This window comes from Stereum hirsutum (genome assembly GCF_000264905.1).
Source record: "Stereum hirsutum FP-91666 SS1 unplaced genomic scaffold STEHIscaffold_20, whole genome shotgun sequence".
Classification (NCBI taxonomy): Eukaryota; Fungi; Basidiomycota; class Agaricomycetes; order Russulales; family Stereaceae; genus Stereum; species Stereum hirsutum.
This window is the reverse complement of record NW_006763150.1, coordinates 416,652-429,256: the sequence shown is the minus strand read 5'-3', so window position 1 is coordinate 429,256 and position 12,605 is coordinate 416,652. Positions and strand designations below refer to the sequence as shown.

Sequence of the window (12,605 nt, the reverse complement as noted above, 5' to 3'; positions counted from 1 at the left end):
AGAAAATTAGGTTCGATTTCGCAACAAAGGCAGGCAGGCCTGGGACTTTGTAAGCACTAGAGAGCTGGCCTAGCTCAGCTCAGCTCAGCTGGGAATGCGCGTCTCGCGACACGATAGGTGCAGATGTCGAATGCATGTGTATACTCTGCTATAAAGATCTACTTACCTTCGAGCTCCTAGAAGTTGTCTCCAAATGTGCTCTCAAATATAGATGCACTCACGAACCAGTAGCGCTGCTGCCGCAGCCAAGGCCTTCGTTTTATCCACGATTCGTTCCGTCGCCCATGAATCAGGTCGCGATCGCGACTTGTTCGCGGAAATCAACAGCTGCTTGATTTCCTGGAAAGAAAACATTGCCGATCGCTCTCACAAATGTCCCAAGGAATGATAGCGGAGAGCTCGCGTACACAGTTGGAAGGTTGTGATGAAGTTTGTCTGCAGATGACTGCGAGTGTTGAGCGCGCCTGGCGCCGTGGAATAGATTGCCACGTGATCGCTCACCGCCCCTATAACAAAGTCGATCGAAGTGTAGATTCAAGTTTACTCTCGACCCCAGCCACGGCTTGCTTCGACTTCAAAATATGTCTCGTCTCACTCTCATAGTCGCCGCAACCAGAACCAATGGTATCGGACAGAACGGAAGTCTTCCATGGCAGCTTCCTCAAGAAATGTCCTACTTCGCTCGCGCCACAAAAACTGCGCCGGAAGGGAAGGTGAACGCGGTCGTGATGGGGAGAAATACATGGGAAAGTATCCCAAAGAAGTTTAGACCGTTGAAGGATCGCGTGAATATAGTGGTGTCGAGGAATGAGAAGTATGAGATCGGATCGTACGTCTATATGTTTAGCTCGCGGTGTTACAAAGCTCACGATGTATTATTGGTCGAAAATAGGACACCACAAACCTCTCCGACATTCCTACACCTTAATCTGGCCGATGCGCTCGCTCGTATATCTAATCCACCACCGTCACCTGCTCCTGAGTCTTTCAAACCTATCCATCACGCCTTCATCATCGGTGGCGCCACACTCCATAACGAATCCCTCGCTCTTCCACCCGACCCCACTACTGCCGCCTTCGTCGACCGCGTCCTTCTTACACGTATTCTTGAACCCGCATTTGAAGACTGCAATGTCTTTATGCCAGATTTCTTGACCTCTCAAGGCGAATCGGGGGCAAGAGCGGCGGAGGAGGGTGTACAGTGGAATCGAGCGCCACACGAGGAGTTGAGTGAGTGGGTAGGCTTTGAGGTGCCCAAGGGTGTACAGGAGGAGAAAGGCGTGAAGTATGAGTTTCAGATGTGGGTGAGGCGTAAACCGCAGCATACCAGTGAATGATGATGTCGGTCCCCGTTCTATCCTTTCGGACCGTCTGCAATTCTTGGCGTAACGCACTGATGGACAACAGCCCTCAAAGCACGTCCAGCGGCACCTACATGTCCACTGTTTATGATTCCCAGGCTCGCCTAGTCGAGCAAAACGATGAATATCAGAGCGGTATGTTACAAACGGGACTAACGACCTCAAGCCATGTCCCCGTATGTATGTAATCAGAAGGAACGAGAACGAGAACCCAGCAACAAAGACAACAAAACGACAACACAGGGAGAAATAAAGGAGTGATGAAAGGATAGGATATCACAGCAGAGCGATAGGTGGCTCCCTGTACGTCGGAAGCTCCTTATCGAACCAACAACGATGGCACATGAACCTCGATCCGACAGTATGCATGAAAGGTGTATGAGAGGTCTTGCATTCCGCGCATCGAGGAGCGGGAGACTGAGGCGCGTTGGTGGAGGAAGACAGAGGAGTGACGTGTGTTTCGGAGTGACCGTTGAGCGCAGGTGTTGGGTTACTTCTGAGGAGGATCTCGTCGAGCCGTTGGGCTTTGCGGAGGAGGGCGTGCGATTGTGAGACTTGAACTTGTTTGTAGTTCCGACAGAAGACCTGCAACGCGGTCTGCAGGACAATGTAAGACGAAGAGGATCTAAACGAGAGTCGGAGATGCAGAGAAGACATACCTCGCCGAATTCATTCTGTTCACAGAGGTTAATGTACTGGTGTTTCTGGTCGTAGTGTTCCTTGCACCGAACGACCGCAACCATATGACCAGTCGCATCCTTGAAGTTGACAGTAGTGGCGAGGTCGCGCCGAACGTTCTTGACCTAGTGCAGTCAAAGGGTTAAGCAAGCGTACGACGTACGATGGAAAATTACTCACAGGCTGCATCTCAAACTGGAACTTGCAGCCCCTGTTCCACGCACAAGAGACATGGTACATCTGCGAGCAATCGTGGCATTTCACCACAGCACCTCCCGCCTCCTTGCATATCCCACATTTCTACAGCGACAGGAATCATCAATTCACATTCGCCTTGGATGAGATGTGTTATGCACTTACCGCCTGCCACCGATAACTAGGAATAGCACTGATACCCTCGACGACGCGTAGCCGTGAAGAATCCGAGAACATAATCTCGGAATGGAAGACAGCACACACGACGTGAGCCCAACCTTGTCCTTCCGTTGGTTTACATGCGCGGAGGAAGGTGTCGGGTAATGGGTAGTATTCTTTGCTCTTTCGGTCCCGCTTCGGACGAGGACAAAGCACACAATCGGTATTCTGCAAGGAAAACCAGTCTTCAGTACCGGATAAATGAACAAGTTGACGTATGACACTGACCAGAGAAGCTTCTGCAACCTTCTCATTCTGACACAAGTCGCAGTACCACTCCGAGACGCTAGGATCTGGGACAAAACCACAAGCACCTACACGAGCATCGAAGAACCGTAAGTGACCTTTGTAAAGGCAAGTAAATTTGAGGGAAACGGACCTGCATGGATCTTCATCTGACATTGTTGGCACTTGACGACCTTACTCGCAGGGCCGTTCTTATGGCATGCCACACAGCGCATCTGAGGTGCCGACGGAGCCGCTGGTGCAGGGCTTGACCTCACCGAATTGGTGGCCTTGAGTCTCTTATTCGCCGGCGCACTCAACGGGGTTCCCTCCCTCTTCTCCCCCGTCGTCTTCGCCTTTGCAGCCATCGCTTCTTCCCTCACTGGCCTCAGAGGGTTCAGATCCGCATATTTCCTCCAACTCGTCCCACAGTTATCGCAAAGGACACTCGAGCTGAGACCGCGAGGAGCTTTCCACCACTTGGTCGTGTCCTTTGTACGGCATGCGCCACAGCTGAAGTTCTTGCCCGCAGTACGGACGATGGAGCCTTCTTCGTCCGAGTATCGGGAGTGAGAGATTGCTGGAGCGTTGGATGTGGTATTGCGGCGTTGAGAAAGTTCTTCGCGGATTTTGCCACTGAATGAACAGTATTTAGTTCTGGGCTGAGCGCGCGCATATAAAGTGAGAAGCTTACGCCTTCCAATGTCCGTAGTACCGGACGACTTCGGCGATGGTACGAGTCCCGACTTCATCGCGCACAGGACGGAGCTCAGCTCCATGTTGAAGGATGGCGTGCTCAAACGCAGCCTTTTCCTCCTCGTCCCATTCCCGATCCGTATACCTCGTCGGTGCTGACTTCCACTACGATGACGGATTGGGTGCGAGAGGTTCAGTTAACAGATTATGATGACAAGGAATGGCCCGTGATACAAGAATTGAATGCATACCTTCTCGAGACGGAAAGTATCTAGCATATTGATATCGGCGGTTGTTAGGTCTTTCTGTGCAAGATATGCCTCTGAGAACCGTTTGATGACCTCAGTCAACCAGTCCACGCTCGACCTGAGTTCTGGCTTGGTAGTCAACTTCGCCTTCCGCGCCTCGACTACAAAGAAGTCAAATCATTGCACACATAGACCGAGCGAAAAAAATGCATGACATGCGGGTCAGCAAAGCGAGCTGCAAACCAGAACACCGGTGATTACGTACGTTCAGCGACTACCGAAGATAGGCGAGATCCGGTGAGTCAACCCGATATAGAAACATCAGTTGATGGCAAGATTCCGGAAGAAAAGTTCCCACGCACCTTGCCTCTCCGACATCTGGTTCACGAGGCTCAGGATTTCGATTGTGTTCTCACCCCCTCGTTCGTCGGTTTCTACAGCTGCTTGTTGAATTTGACGCCCGATTGCTCCGAGGAGGATGAATAAGACGTACCTGGATCGTTAGAGCCGCGGAGAGGCGGGATGACAGCTTGGTATTTGGGACCAAGACGAGTGGTCGTCCGAGGAAATATGAGGTCGTCTGGGTCTATAGATGTAATCAGTACGCTATATTCTGTATCCTAATCTAGACAACTCACCCATGGTATCCTCTGCAACCGTATGTAAACTGCACAAACCCTCAGTACACTGCTCTCGACGAACTTGTCAAGTTACTCACCCGAAATACCTAAACGGCCACATCTTGAAATGCTTCACCTCCATCATCTCTTCCTTCTCCGCGAGTGTCTTGTCCTTCCTCGGTCTGCCTCTTCCTCTGGCTGGCGGAGCATTCGACCTCGGTTTAGTCGTAGGTGTCGAGTGACGACCGACGACGTGACCCTCGACGGCTTCTTCGTGGGCGCGGGAACAGGGCGCACACGTCCAACCGTAGCCGCGTGTGGGCTTTGCGATGAGTGGGGGTTGGACACAGCCCATGTGGAAGTAGCGTTTGCAGCGATCGCAACGAACACATTCGGGTCTGGTCGAGTGCAGCGATGAGTAAGCATTGGTTTGCGAGACGAGCGAAGGTGCCGATGGTAAGCGAAAAATTGGGGAGACGAAAAACAATCGAGAGGTGTATCAGCAAAATAGGAGGGATACTGTACGTACGGTGGGCACCATTTCTGGCATGTATCGCAGTTGCGTAGCGCATCGGTCAGGTCGGGGACGATTTCCTTTTCGGCGACAACGTATTCGTATCTAGTAGTAAGGACCTTCCGGATGTCGTCAGGCACTGTGTAATAGGTCTCTCAGTACAATACTCAAAGCAAGGACGAAAAGAGACGAAACCCACAATTTCTGACATCGACGGACTGGATGACTTCAAACTCCTTCTTGATATACGGATCGAAGAGCCGGTTGAAATAAAACCGATCCGGGCGCTTCTTCCAACCCGCGAGGTCGGTGATCTTGTCCCTGTGGACGACAAAGCACTTTGACCTAAGCTGTGAGACGTCGGTGATCTCTGAGAATATGGCGGCGAGGAGGAGGCGGGAGTCGGCGACGGGGCGGTCGCTGACGTCGCCCGGTCGGTAGTACCACGCCAAGCGAACGCGCGTTGGCTGTGAGGCCTTGCCCTTTGCGCGCGAGGCGCCTTCGGGGGGCAAGAACTCCATGATGCGCGCCACAGAGTATGGGGTCCCATCTCGGACGGACCACGCGGGCGAGCAATAGACATGGTCTGTGCGGCCAGGGGAACAATGAGCTGAATAAAAAAAGGAGGAGATGAAGAAAGAAGAAAATTCAATTACCGTTGACTTTGACCTGCTCCCCGTTCTTGAGCGTGATGAATGTAGCCATGAGTCGGGCGATGCCAAGTCAATTTAAACTCAGTGCCGGGACGGTGGGACTAGTTGGCAAGGCGCAAGAAAATTGAGAACGTGAGGGTAAGGAGATAATTTACTAGGGGGATGAGGGGAAAACCCAGAGGAAGAGGAGTATTTCTAATCAGGGTGGGGGTGAGGGAAGAGGATGAACAAGGTCAAGCGAGGATCAGGTCGTCCCGACGAGGTGTCTGGTCAAAACAAACTCCGACAACAAGCTGAACTTTCCCACCCCCATCGTCTCGCGCGAGCCGCTTTGGCTGCGGCTCTCTTTCCTTTCCCCGGTTTCGCCTCTATCTTCTGAGCTAGTATGAACACAAATATCTCCTTCGGATGAAGCTCTTTTGAGCTCTTCAGACCAATATGAACGATGACTGGAAGTTACGGAGGCGTGAATTACTTGCGGTGCGTTGTCAGAAATTTCTGGGCCGCTTCATACTATCTGTACGCCTATCAAACGTAATGCCCTTACCGGCAGTCTCAAGAACATCACACACCAATCAGACATATGGAATGGTATATAGTATGGAGGGGTTCTGTACGGCGACAATATCTTGTTGGATGCTGTAGAGCCCGCGAATGGGCCACCTGGGCCAAACCTGGGCAATACTTCGTCGCAACTTCGTCGTGGACGCCTCGAGCTGCCATGCCGGTATCTTGACAACTGCTTCTATATCTTCCCCTGCGCTTTGCTCGGCGTCAAATCTACTTCGGATTCCCCATCTTCAATCACTTTTCCTGGTGGCATTCGCTGTTCGAGGATGTTACGTAACCCAGCGCCATGTCGTTGGTTTCTGCGTGCCACGTCCGGCCGCGCCAGCCGGCTGGATGCTTGGCGCCGGTGACCCTTTGCCGCCATGCAACACACCCGGAGCGGAACGCGCCGTGCCGCGCTTTCGTGGGTTTCTTGCACCCCCCAACGCAGCACTTCAAAGTGGCATCGACAATTGGTGCACGGTTCAGAAGATGCTAACTTGCTTGGTGAAGCTGAAGCCAGCTTCCACACAGCTGAGCGAGGAATCGATCTTTTTTTGACCATCATCGTACAATACTTACTTCGACCACATCTTGGACTGACTTATCGTCACGGTCACGGTGCGTAGTACCGACACTCCCTGATCTTGTGAAGTACGCTGGCCGCAGAATGAATAATTGCTTCTTGCGGTTTCCATCTGCTTGTTGAAGGCTTGCTACTGTGCTTTCTTTGTATTCTCGATAAGACTTACCTTACTGCCCTCGAGGGGCGAACCCGCCCTTTATCTTCCGATTTAAGCACGCTCTCCTCACCAGTCGCGGAATCTACGACTCCCTGTATGTAGAAGGTATTTTACACAGACTACTATGCCCCGTAAGCTATCCGTCTGCTCTGGATGAAAGAAAAAATTAAGATCGGTCTCCGAGTCACGGCGAACAAAGAGCTAGAATAGGTAGTCTCTGAGGTTCGGCTTTATAGTAACGAACCTTACCACTTTCTCGACCTCGCTTTGAGTTATGGCTCGCACCTTCGTCGGTCCCTCGAGGCTTCAGAGAGCTTCTTCAGTTCAGTTTGAGTTCAGTTGAGTCGTGCATCATGGTTCATGAAAGGTGCCGCCGGGTGCCACGTTTACGAGATTGGTTCAGGTACGCCGCCAGGTCCAGGGGATGGGAAAGCGATGACGTTTTTGGAAGGCCCAGATTTGCAGACCGGCGGAACAGCGCTTGCAGTGACAGTGGTAATCGCAGCTCTTTCTTCTCCCTACCTTCGTCCGTCGTCGTCTTCTCCGTCGTCGTTTCCGTTGTCGCCATCGGTCTCAACGGCGAGCTCGTTCATTTTTTCTCATCTTTCGCATGAGCTCCCCCAACTCAGGCTGGCAGCACAGGTCTCATTCTGGTTTCGGCACGGCTTCCTCATCCACCGCTCGATGGACGCATAACGAGGAAATTCCCATGGGTCTTCACTCCGAAAAGGCAACTCCTATTGACGAAAAAATCACTCTCACTCAGTCTGCGAGACTTACTCCGGCAAATGTCGACGCTCTTCTCCCACCCCCTGTCATAGCAAATACAAAGCAAGGCTCTTCCTCAAGCAGCCGACAAAAGCGCAAACAGGCACGTATAGACGGAGGCCTTCGGGTTCGTTGGGAACGCCTGCGCAGACGGTTGGGCACCGGGACCTCGCCATCGACCTCTTCAATCATCGAGGAGAGCACAGCCCAGAGTAGTATTACAGCTGGACGGGCGCCGATCACTCAGAATGAAGATGGAGATGAGGTAGACGAGGTAGTAATCGATAGGAACTGGCAGGAGGAGTTGAAGTCGTCTACTTCTCATTCCGAACAAGGGGCCAGTCCCGAGAAGTCGAACAGCCATCACCACGGAGGGACGACGACGGACCATGACAGTCTTTTCTTTCACGCCACCGGCTTCTGGGCTTCTTGCTGGCCACTCATTATGCTGCGCTGGAGGGTATGGCCTGCCATCGTCGACTTCTTTGTTCTCAGATTCATGGATCAAAAGGCGGAGATTCATTATGCGAAGGAGAGCTGGTTCATGCGCAAGGTGCGTCGACGCGCTTACTCTCTCGATGGCGTGAGGGCGGCTGAATGACTGCTGTCTGTGCTAGTCGCTTGCGCTCTGGGCTTCAGTTTTCCTGATCATCAACTGGGTTTTGGCCGTCATCTTTCTTCCTGGTCCGCGTGTTTTGGCTGACGACATCTTTTACTATGGGGTACGTCTCGCTCTTCCTTATCTTCTATGTCCGAAGTTTGTCAGGAGGGCTACGGAGCGTGCGCTGTGGTGCTCCACTCACTCCAAGTCCACTGCTCTATTGCTGCATCGTGTTTCTTCCTGAACGTTGTTTTGTCGTACTGGTCGTGCAAACGTGCACGATCGAGGGCATTTGGCTGTTCATGGAGTGCCGCACTTCCGTGCCTTCATCGTCTATTTGTGTACTCCTTCGCATACCCATCGTGTCTGCGGCAACTTCCCGAGTCGCTCAACATCACCTCTGCCAAGAATAGATCACACCCGCGCTCACCTTTCCGATCCTGGGTATGGTCATGTACGACTGGCCGCGCGACAAGTCAAACCTTTATCAGGTTTTCCTGACGTTCTCCATCTGGTCCTGGTGAGTACGCAGAGTTATCATTGACATTCAGACTTTCTCGCTGACAATGTCTTTTGTTCTTTCCTTCAAAGGGCATGGTATCAAATCGCCGACATGTACGCTTGTGGGTATTTCACCGGAACAAGGTCGCACTTCACGTGCGGCACCAAAGATTTCCTCGCGACATTCTAGTGCGTGAACGTCATTCATTCATGAGGTATGATCGACACTTATTATCTTATTTCGGATATTATAGCTATACAACCGGAATGCAGACCATTGCGCTCTTTGGATTGAAAATGAAACGTCTCCCGGCGCTCATTGGTGCCGTCACCTGGTTCGTCTTGTGCGTACCCACGATGACTTCTCTCCTCGATGTCATGATCTAACTTTAGAAATAACTCGCACAGAACTTGTGTGCTCATTCTTCCGGCACGCACGTCCTGGGTCAGAAGTAAGCTTGAGTTTCAGATTTTTACTGCTCAATATTGAGGCGTGTCACTTCAGACGTCCTCAACTTCGCTGTCTTCCATGGGTTCTTGATCTATGTGCATTACATGCGCGAAACGGTGTGTTTATATCTGCTGCCTCGTCCAAATACTTCTCACTAATCGTCATCCGCCGATAAATCTAGGCGGAGCGCAGATTGTATACCTTGCGCGACCAACTCAAGGTGCAGTTCCGTGCGACGCAGAAGGCGCAAGTCAACGAGCGTAAGGCCTCGGACTCAAAGAGACGGTTGACTTCATACGTCTTTCATGAAGTCCGGGTTCCATTGAACACCGCACGTACGTCGTTCTTGCGCATTTATTCCTCACAAAAGTTCGGCTAATCATGTAACTGGCATTGATCTGCATTAGTCCTGGCGACCCAGAACATGGAGGCTTCCGGCGTGGTACCGCAGGCTCAAGAGATCGAGTTCAAAGCTCTGGAAGGCAGTTTAGCTATGATGTCCAAGGTCCTCAACGACGTGCTTGACTTCAATCGGATGGACAGTGGGAGATTCGAGTCCGTGTTCAAGGTATGCTGCATATTTTGTCCGGTAAATATCCGTTGTAACCAATTTATCGAACATCATTTTCAGCCGTACCCCTTCCATCAAGTCATGCGCTCCCTCTTCGTGCCTCTCCGACTCGCCGCCGACGCTCGCAACCTCTCCTTCATCACCGACCTCGACAAATGCATCGACGAAGTGGCCCGTCGGGCCGCCTACACCGCGCGTGGCCTCACCGCCGAACAGATTTCCTCCAAGTTTGAAGCTGATCCTTATGCGGACGGGATCGTGGTGGGCGACGAGACGCGATTGATGCAGATCATTACGAATTTGGCGAGCAATGCGTGTAAGTTTACGCCGCCGGGGGGTATGCTGAAGATTACGACGAGGTTGATCGTGCCGGCTTGTGCGTGTGGGTTTGATGTGCCGCCCGGTGGAGACGACGAGGACGACGACGAGGATGATCGGGACCATGAGGGTGAATGCGACGATGACGACGAGGACGAGGATCATGACGATGAGAAGGTTGCGGGAGGGAGGGATGTGGGGCAGGAAAATCCGGAGAGGAGGAAACAGAGTGGAAATAGGATGGGGAAGGGGATGAGTGCGGCGCACCGGGGGGATAGTCAGGGCTCAGATGGCATGACGAGACTTTCGGCGAATAAGATTAGGGAGCATAATGCGAGACATGAGAGGCAGCCGGAGAGTATCGTGGTGAGAATCGAGGTGACGGATACTGGATATGGCATTCCACCGAAGGAGATGGTGCAGAGCAAGCTGTTCTGTACGTATCTCTCACGAAAAGGTCATCGTACACGATCCTGGGAGGCTAATCGGTGTCGGGTTTACCAGCTGCGTTCAATCAGACAGAGAGAGGGAAGCAGCAGGGTGGGAAAGGGACCGGCTTGGGTCTCGCACTTGTGAGGCAGATCGTCAAGAGAAGTGGGGGACGATTGGGTGTGATGTCGAAGGTTGGCAAGGGATCGACATTCTGGGTCGAACTACGTGCGTACAACGTCTCTATTCAACTTCCGTCAATTCTCTTCAGCTGAACGACCATATGCTGTCCTATAGCGTTCGGTGTGGGGGCGAAAGCCATCGTCGCTGCTCCTTCGTATAGTGGGGCACAACATGCAGAGCGGAAAGAGGCCACCGGGCAAGCTCTGGCGGCGGGTATGATGGAGAATGCAACGGCGACGCTGCTCCCGACAGTTGATAGCAAGGTCGGGGAAAACGGCCCTGGACCGTACATGGCGCAAGTCTCCCAGACGCCCTCTGCTCTCCAGTCGCTCATGGAGCAAGGTATGTCTGACCACACAGCTTCCTAAAACGGCTTTGCTGAACCGCGTTGTTACTCAGGTGGTCTGGTCGAGTTTGCCACCCGGTCGAGCGAGAACCCTTCCAATCCTTCCATCATCACACGAACGCTCAAGGACACACTCAACGGTATCCCTATCAGTGCTGAAGCCGCTGTCCTAGACGGAATTGAGCCGGGCCTGTCGACAGCTATACCGCCAATATTGGACGAAGCGGATCGCAACAACTCAGGCAACTCGGACACGCCAACCCTCAGGCAGCCCGCTCCTCATATGACCCTCCCTCCTCGTGCCTTCGATGCACAAGGCCAGCCGATGACCGACGCTTATCCTGCAGATCTGGCAACGAACGACGCGCCTAGTCCTGCGTATAGTACGCCACCGAGTTCCGCCGGTCTGAATATCCATACTTCTCTCACATTACCTGCACACGACTCGTCCGCACCAGAATCCGACTCACAACCTCTACCACCACCTCCAAGACCGTCATCGACACTACCTCAGCCACCGCCTACACCACCGCCAACACTAACTCATAATCCATCAACGAAGCCTAAAATGCCCACCGTGCCCACTGGTCTTCACGTCCTTGTAGTCGACGACGATCCCCTTACGCGAATGCTCATGAACAGGATGCTCACCCGTCTCGGGTGTGTGGTCTCTGTAGCTGAAAACGGAGAGATCGCACTTGAAATGATATGTGGCTCGCGTACCGTACGGCCGGGGTCTGTGGTGGGTAGTACAGGGAGCGCAAAGCCGACGCCTTCGTCGGAGGAGCCACCGAGCATTCGGTTCGCAGATGATACGAGGCCGAGTACGGATGGAGGTTCGGGCGCGGGTACGGGGACTGGACTGGGGACAGAGGAGAGTAAGTATTCGATTGTGTTTTTGGATAACCAGATGCCGGTGTTGAGCGGGCTGAAGGCGGTGGCGAAGTTGAGGGAGATGGGGAGGACGGATTTCGTTGTGGGTGTTACGGGGAATGCATTGTTGAGTGATCAGGAGGAGTATCTCGAGGCCGGGGTGGACTAGTGAGTGTTTTCTCTCTGATAGTGCGATCAACAACTGACGGGATTGTTTGTGCAGTGTGTTGACGAAGCCGGTGCTAGAGCGGAGCTTGAGGAACATGCTCGTCATGGCGGATGACAGGAATAAGCACGATGCTGCTGCAACTGCCAGTGATCCTGCACCCCCATCTTGACATTAGCGTGTGTTTGATTTTGCTATCCTAATTTGCTGCTTTTTTTTCGGCTTGATCTCTTTGCATCTTTTAACTACTTATTGGGCTCCTATTGCCTGCTTTTGTTTCCGTCCGTACTCTACTTTCCACCTACTGATTCACGATTCTTGGTTGACCTATGATCACGCTATTCGACGATATCGATGTGATGCTTCTCTGTTGTTTTTGATATCCTGCATGCCTGCTACTCATCTTGTTGTTGTCCTCTCTGTCCTCGCATGTTCCCATTTAAATCATTTACCCCTGTGCCCCTCATCCTCCGCATAGTATCATTCGTCATAGGCTCCCGTTTTGTCCTCACCGTGCAGTCGGTCCGTTTTTACTTCATCACTGTAGATTACCGCTCACTTCCGACAGCCACACTGGTGCTCTCCGCATTCCTTCTCATGTACTTGAGCACACTATAGAAACACGGCGTAGATGCGCTCTTGCTTTCTCTCAAGTCTCTGAACAAACAATTCTGAAAGCTTCAGGGGGGAAAGAGTC

The 12,605-nt window shown here is 52.4% G+C and overlaps 3 protein-coding genes across 3 annotated transcripts; 2 read left to right on the top strand and 1 right to left on the bottom strand.

Annotated features, from left to right (window-relative positions):
* Positions 1–552: 552 nt before the first annotated feature.
* Positions 553–1,351, top strand: STEHIDRAFT_87351 (uncharacterized protein). The gene is made up of 2 exons (XM_007310445.1): positions 553–829; positions 893–1,351. The coding sequence occupies exons 1-2, from the start codon at positions 582–584 to the stop codon at positions 1,335–1,337; spliced, it is 693 nt and encodes a 230-aa protein (XP_007310507.1). The 5' UTR covers positions 553–581; the 3' UTR covers positions 1,338–1,351.
* Positions 1,352–1,473: 122 nt separating this feature from the next.
* On the bottom strand, positions 1,474–5,605 carry STEHIDRAFT_105435 (uncharacterized protein). The gene is made up of 16 exons (XM_007310444.1): positions 5,413–5,605; positions 4,956–5,342; positions 4,772–4,895; positions 4,341–4,640; positions 4,261–4,289; positions 4,116–4,208; positions 3,985–4,056; positions 3,888–3,896; positions 3,626–3,783; positions 3,373–3,539; positions 2,833–3,314; positions 2,682–2,767; positions 2,400–2,621; positions 2,220–2,339; positions 2,021–2,164; positions 1,474–1,958 (listed from the first exon to the last, which is right to left on the bottom strand). The coding sequence occupies exons 1-16, from the start codon at positions 5,459–5,461 to the stop codon at positions 1,638–1,640; spliced, it is 2,763 nt and encodes a 920-aa protein (XP_007310506.1). The 5' UTR covers positions 5,462–5,605; the 3' UTR covers positions 1,474–1,637.
* Positions 5,606–7,281: 1,676 nt separating this feature from the next.
* STEHIDRAFT_172642 (uncharacterized protein) lies at positions 7,282–12,153 on the top strand. Its single transcript, XM_007310443.1, has 14 exons — positions 7,282–8,022; positions 8,087–8,191; positions 8,484–8,590; positions 8,662–8,760; positions 8,826–8,915; positions 8,980–9,023; positions 9,077–9,138; positions 9,204–9,357; positions 9,430–9,590; positions 9,654–10,347; positions 10,416–10,568; positions 10,638–10,865; positions 10,923–11,910; positions 11,966–12,153. The coding sequence occupies exons 1-14, from the start codon at positions 7,312–7,314 to the stop codon at positions 12,078–12,080; spliced, it is 3,711 nt and encodes a 1,236-aa protein (XP_007310505.1). The 5' UTR covers positions 7,282–7,311; the 3' UTR covers positions 12,081–12,153.
* Positions 12,154–12,605: the final 452 nt, after the last annotated feature.

Excerpts from the sequence above, each read along its gene's own strand:
- STEHIDRAFT_172642 (XM_007310443.1), top strand. The coding sequence starts at position 7,312 with ATGAGCTCCCCCAACTCAGGCTGGCAGCACAGGTCTCATTCTGGTTTC. Across the intron at positions 8,916-8,979 it reads GCCGTCACCTGGTTCGTCTT|AACTTGTGTGCTCATTCTTC; the intron begins GTGCGTACCCAC and ends TAACTCGCACAG. Across the intron at positions 10,348-10,415 it reads GGTGCAGAGCAAGCTGTTCT|CTGCGTTCAATCAGACAGAG; the intron begins GTACGTATCTCT and ends CGGGTTTACCAG.
- STEHIDRAFT_105435 (XM_007310444.1), bottom strand. The coding sequence starts at position 5,461 with ATGGCTACATTCATCACGCTCAAGAACGGGGAGCAGGTCAAAGTCAAC. Across the intron at positions 5,343-5,412 it reads GGAGCAGGTCAAAGTCAACG|ACCATGTCTATTGCTCGCCC; the intron begins GTAATTGAATTT and ends CTGGCCGCACAG. Across the intron at positions 2,340-2,399 it reads CTAGTTATCGGTGGCAGGCG|AAATGTGGGATATGCAAGGA; the intron begins GTAAGTGCATAA and ends CTGTCGCTGTAG.
- STEHIDRAFT_87351 (XM_007310445.1), top strand. The coding sequence starts at position 582 with ATGTCTCGTCTCACTCTCATAGTCGCCGCAACCAGAACCAATGGTATC. Across the intron at positions 830-892 it reads GAGAAGTATGAGATCGGATC|GACACCACAAACCTCTCCGA; the intron begins GTACGTCTATAT and ends GGTCGAAAATAG.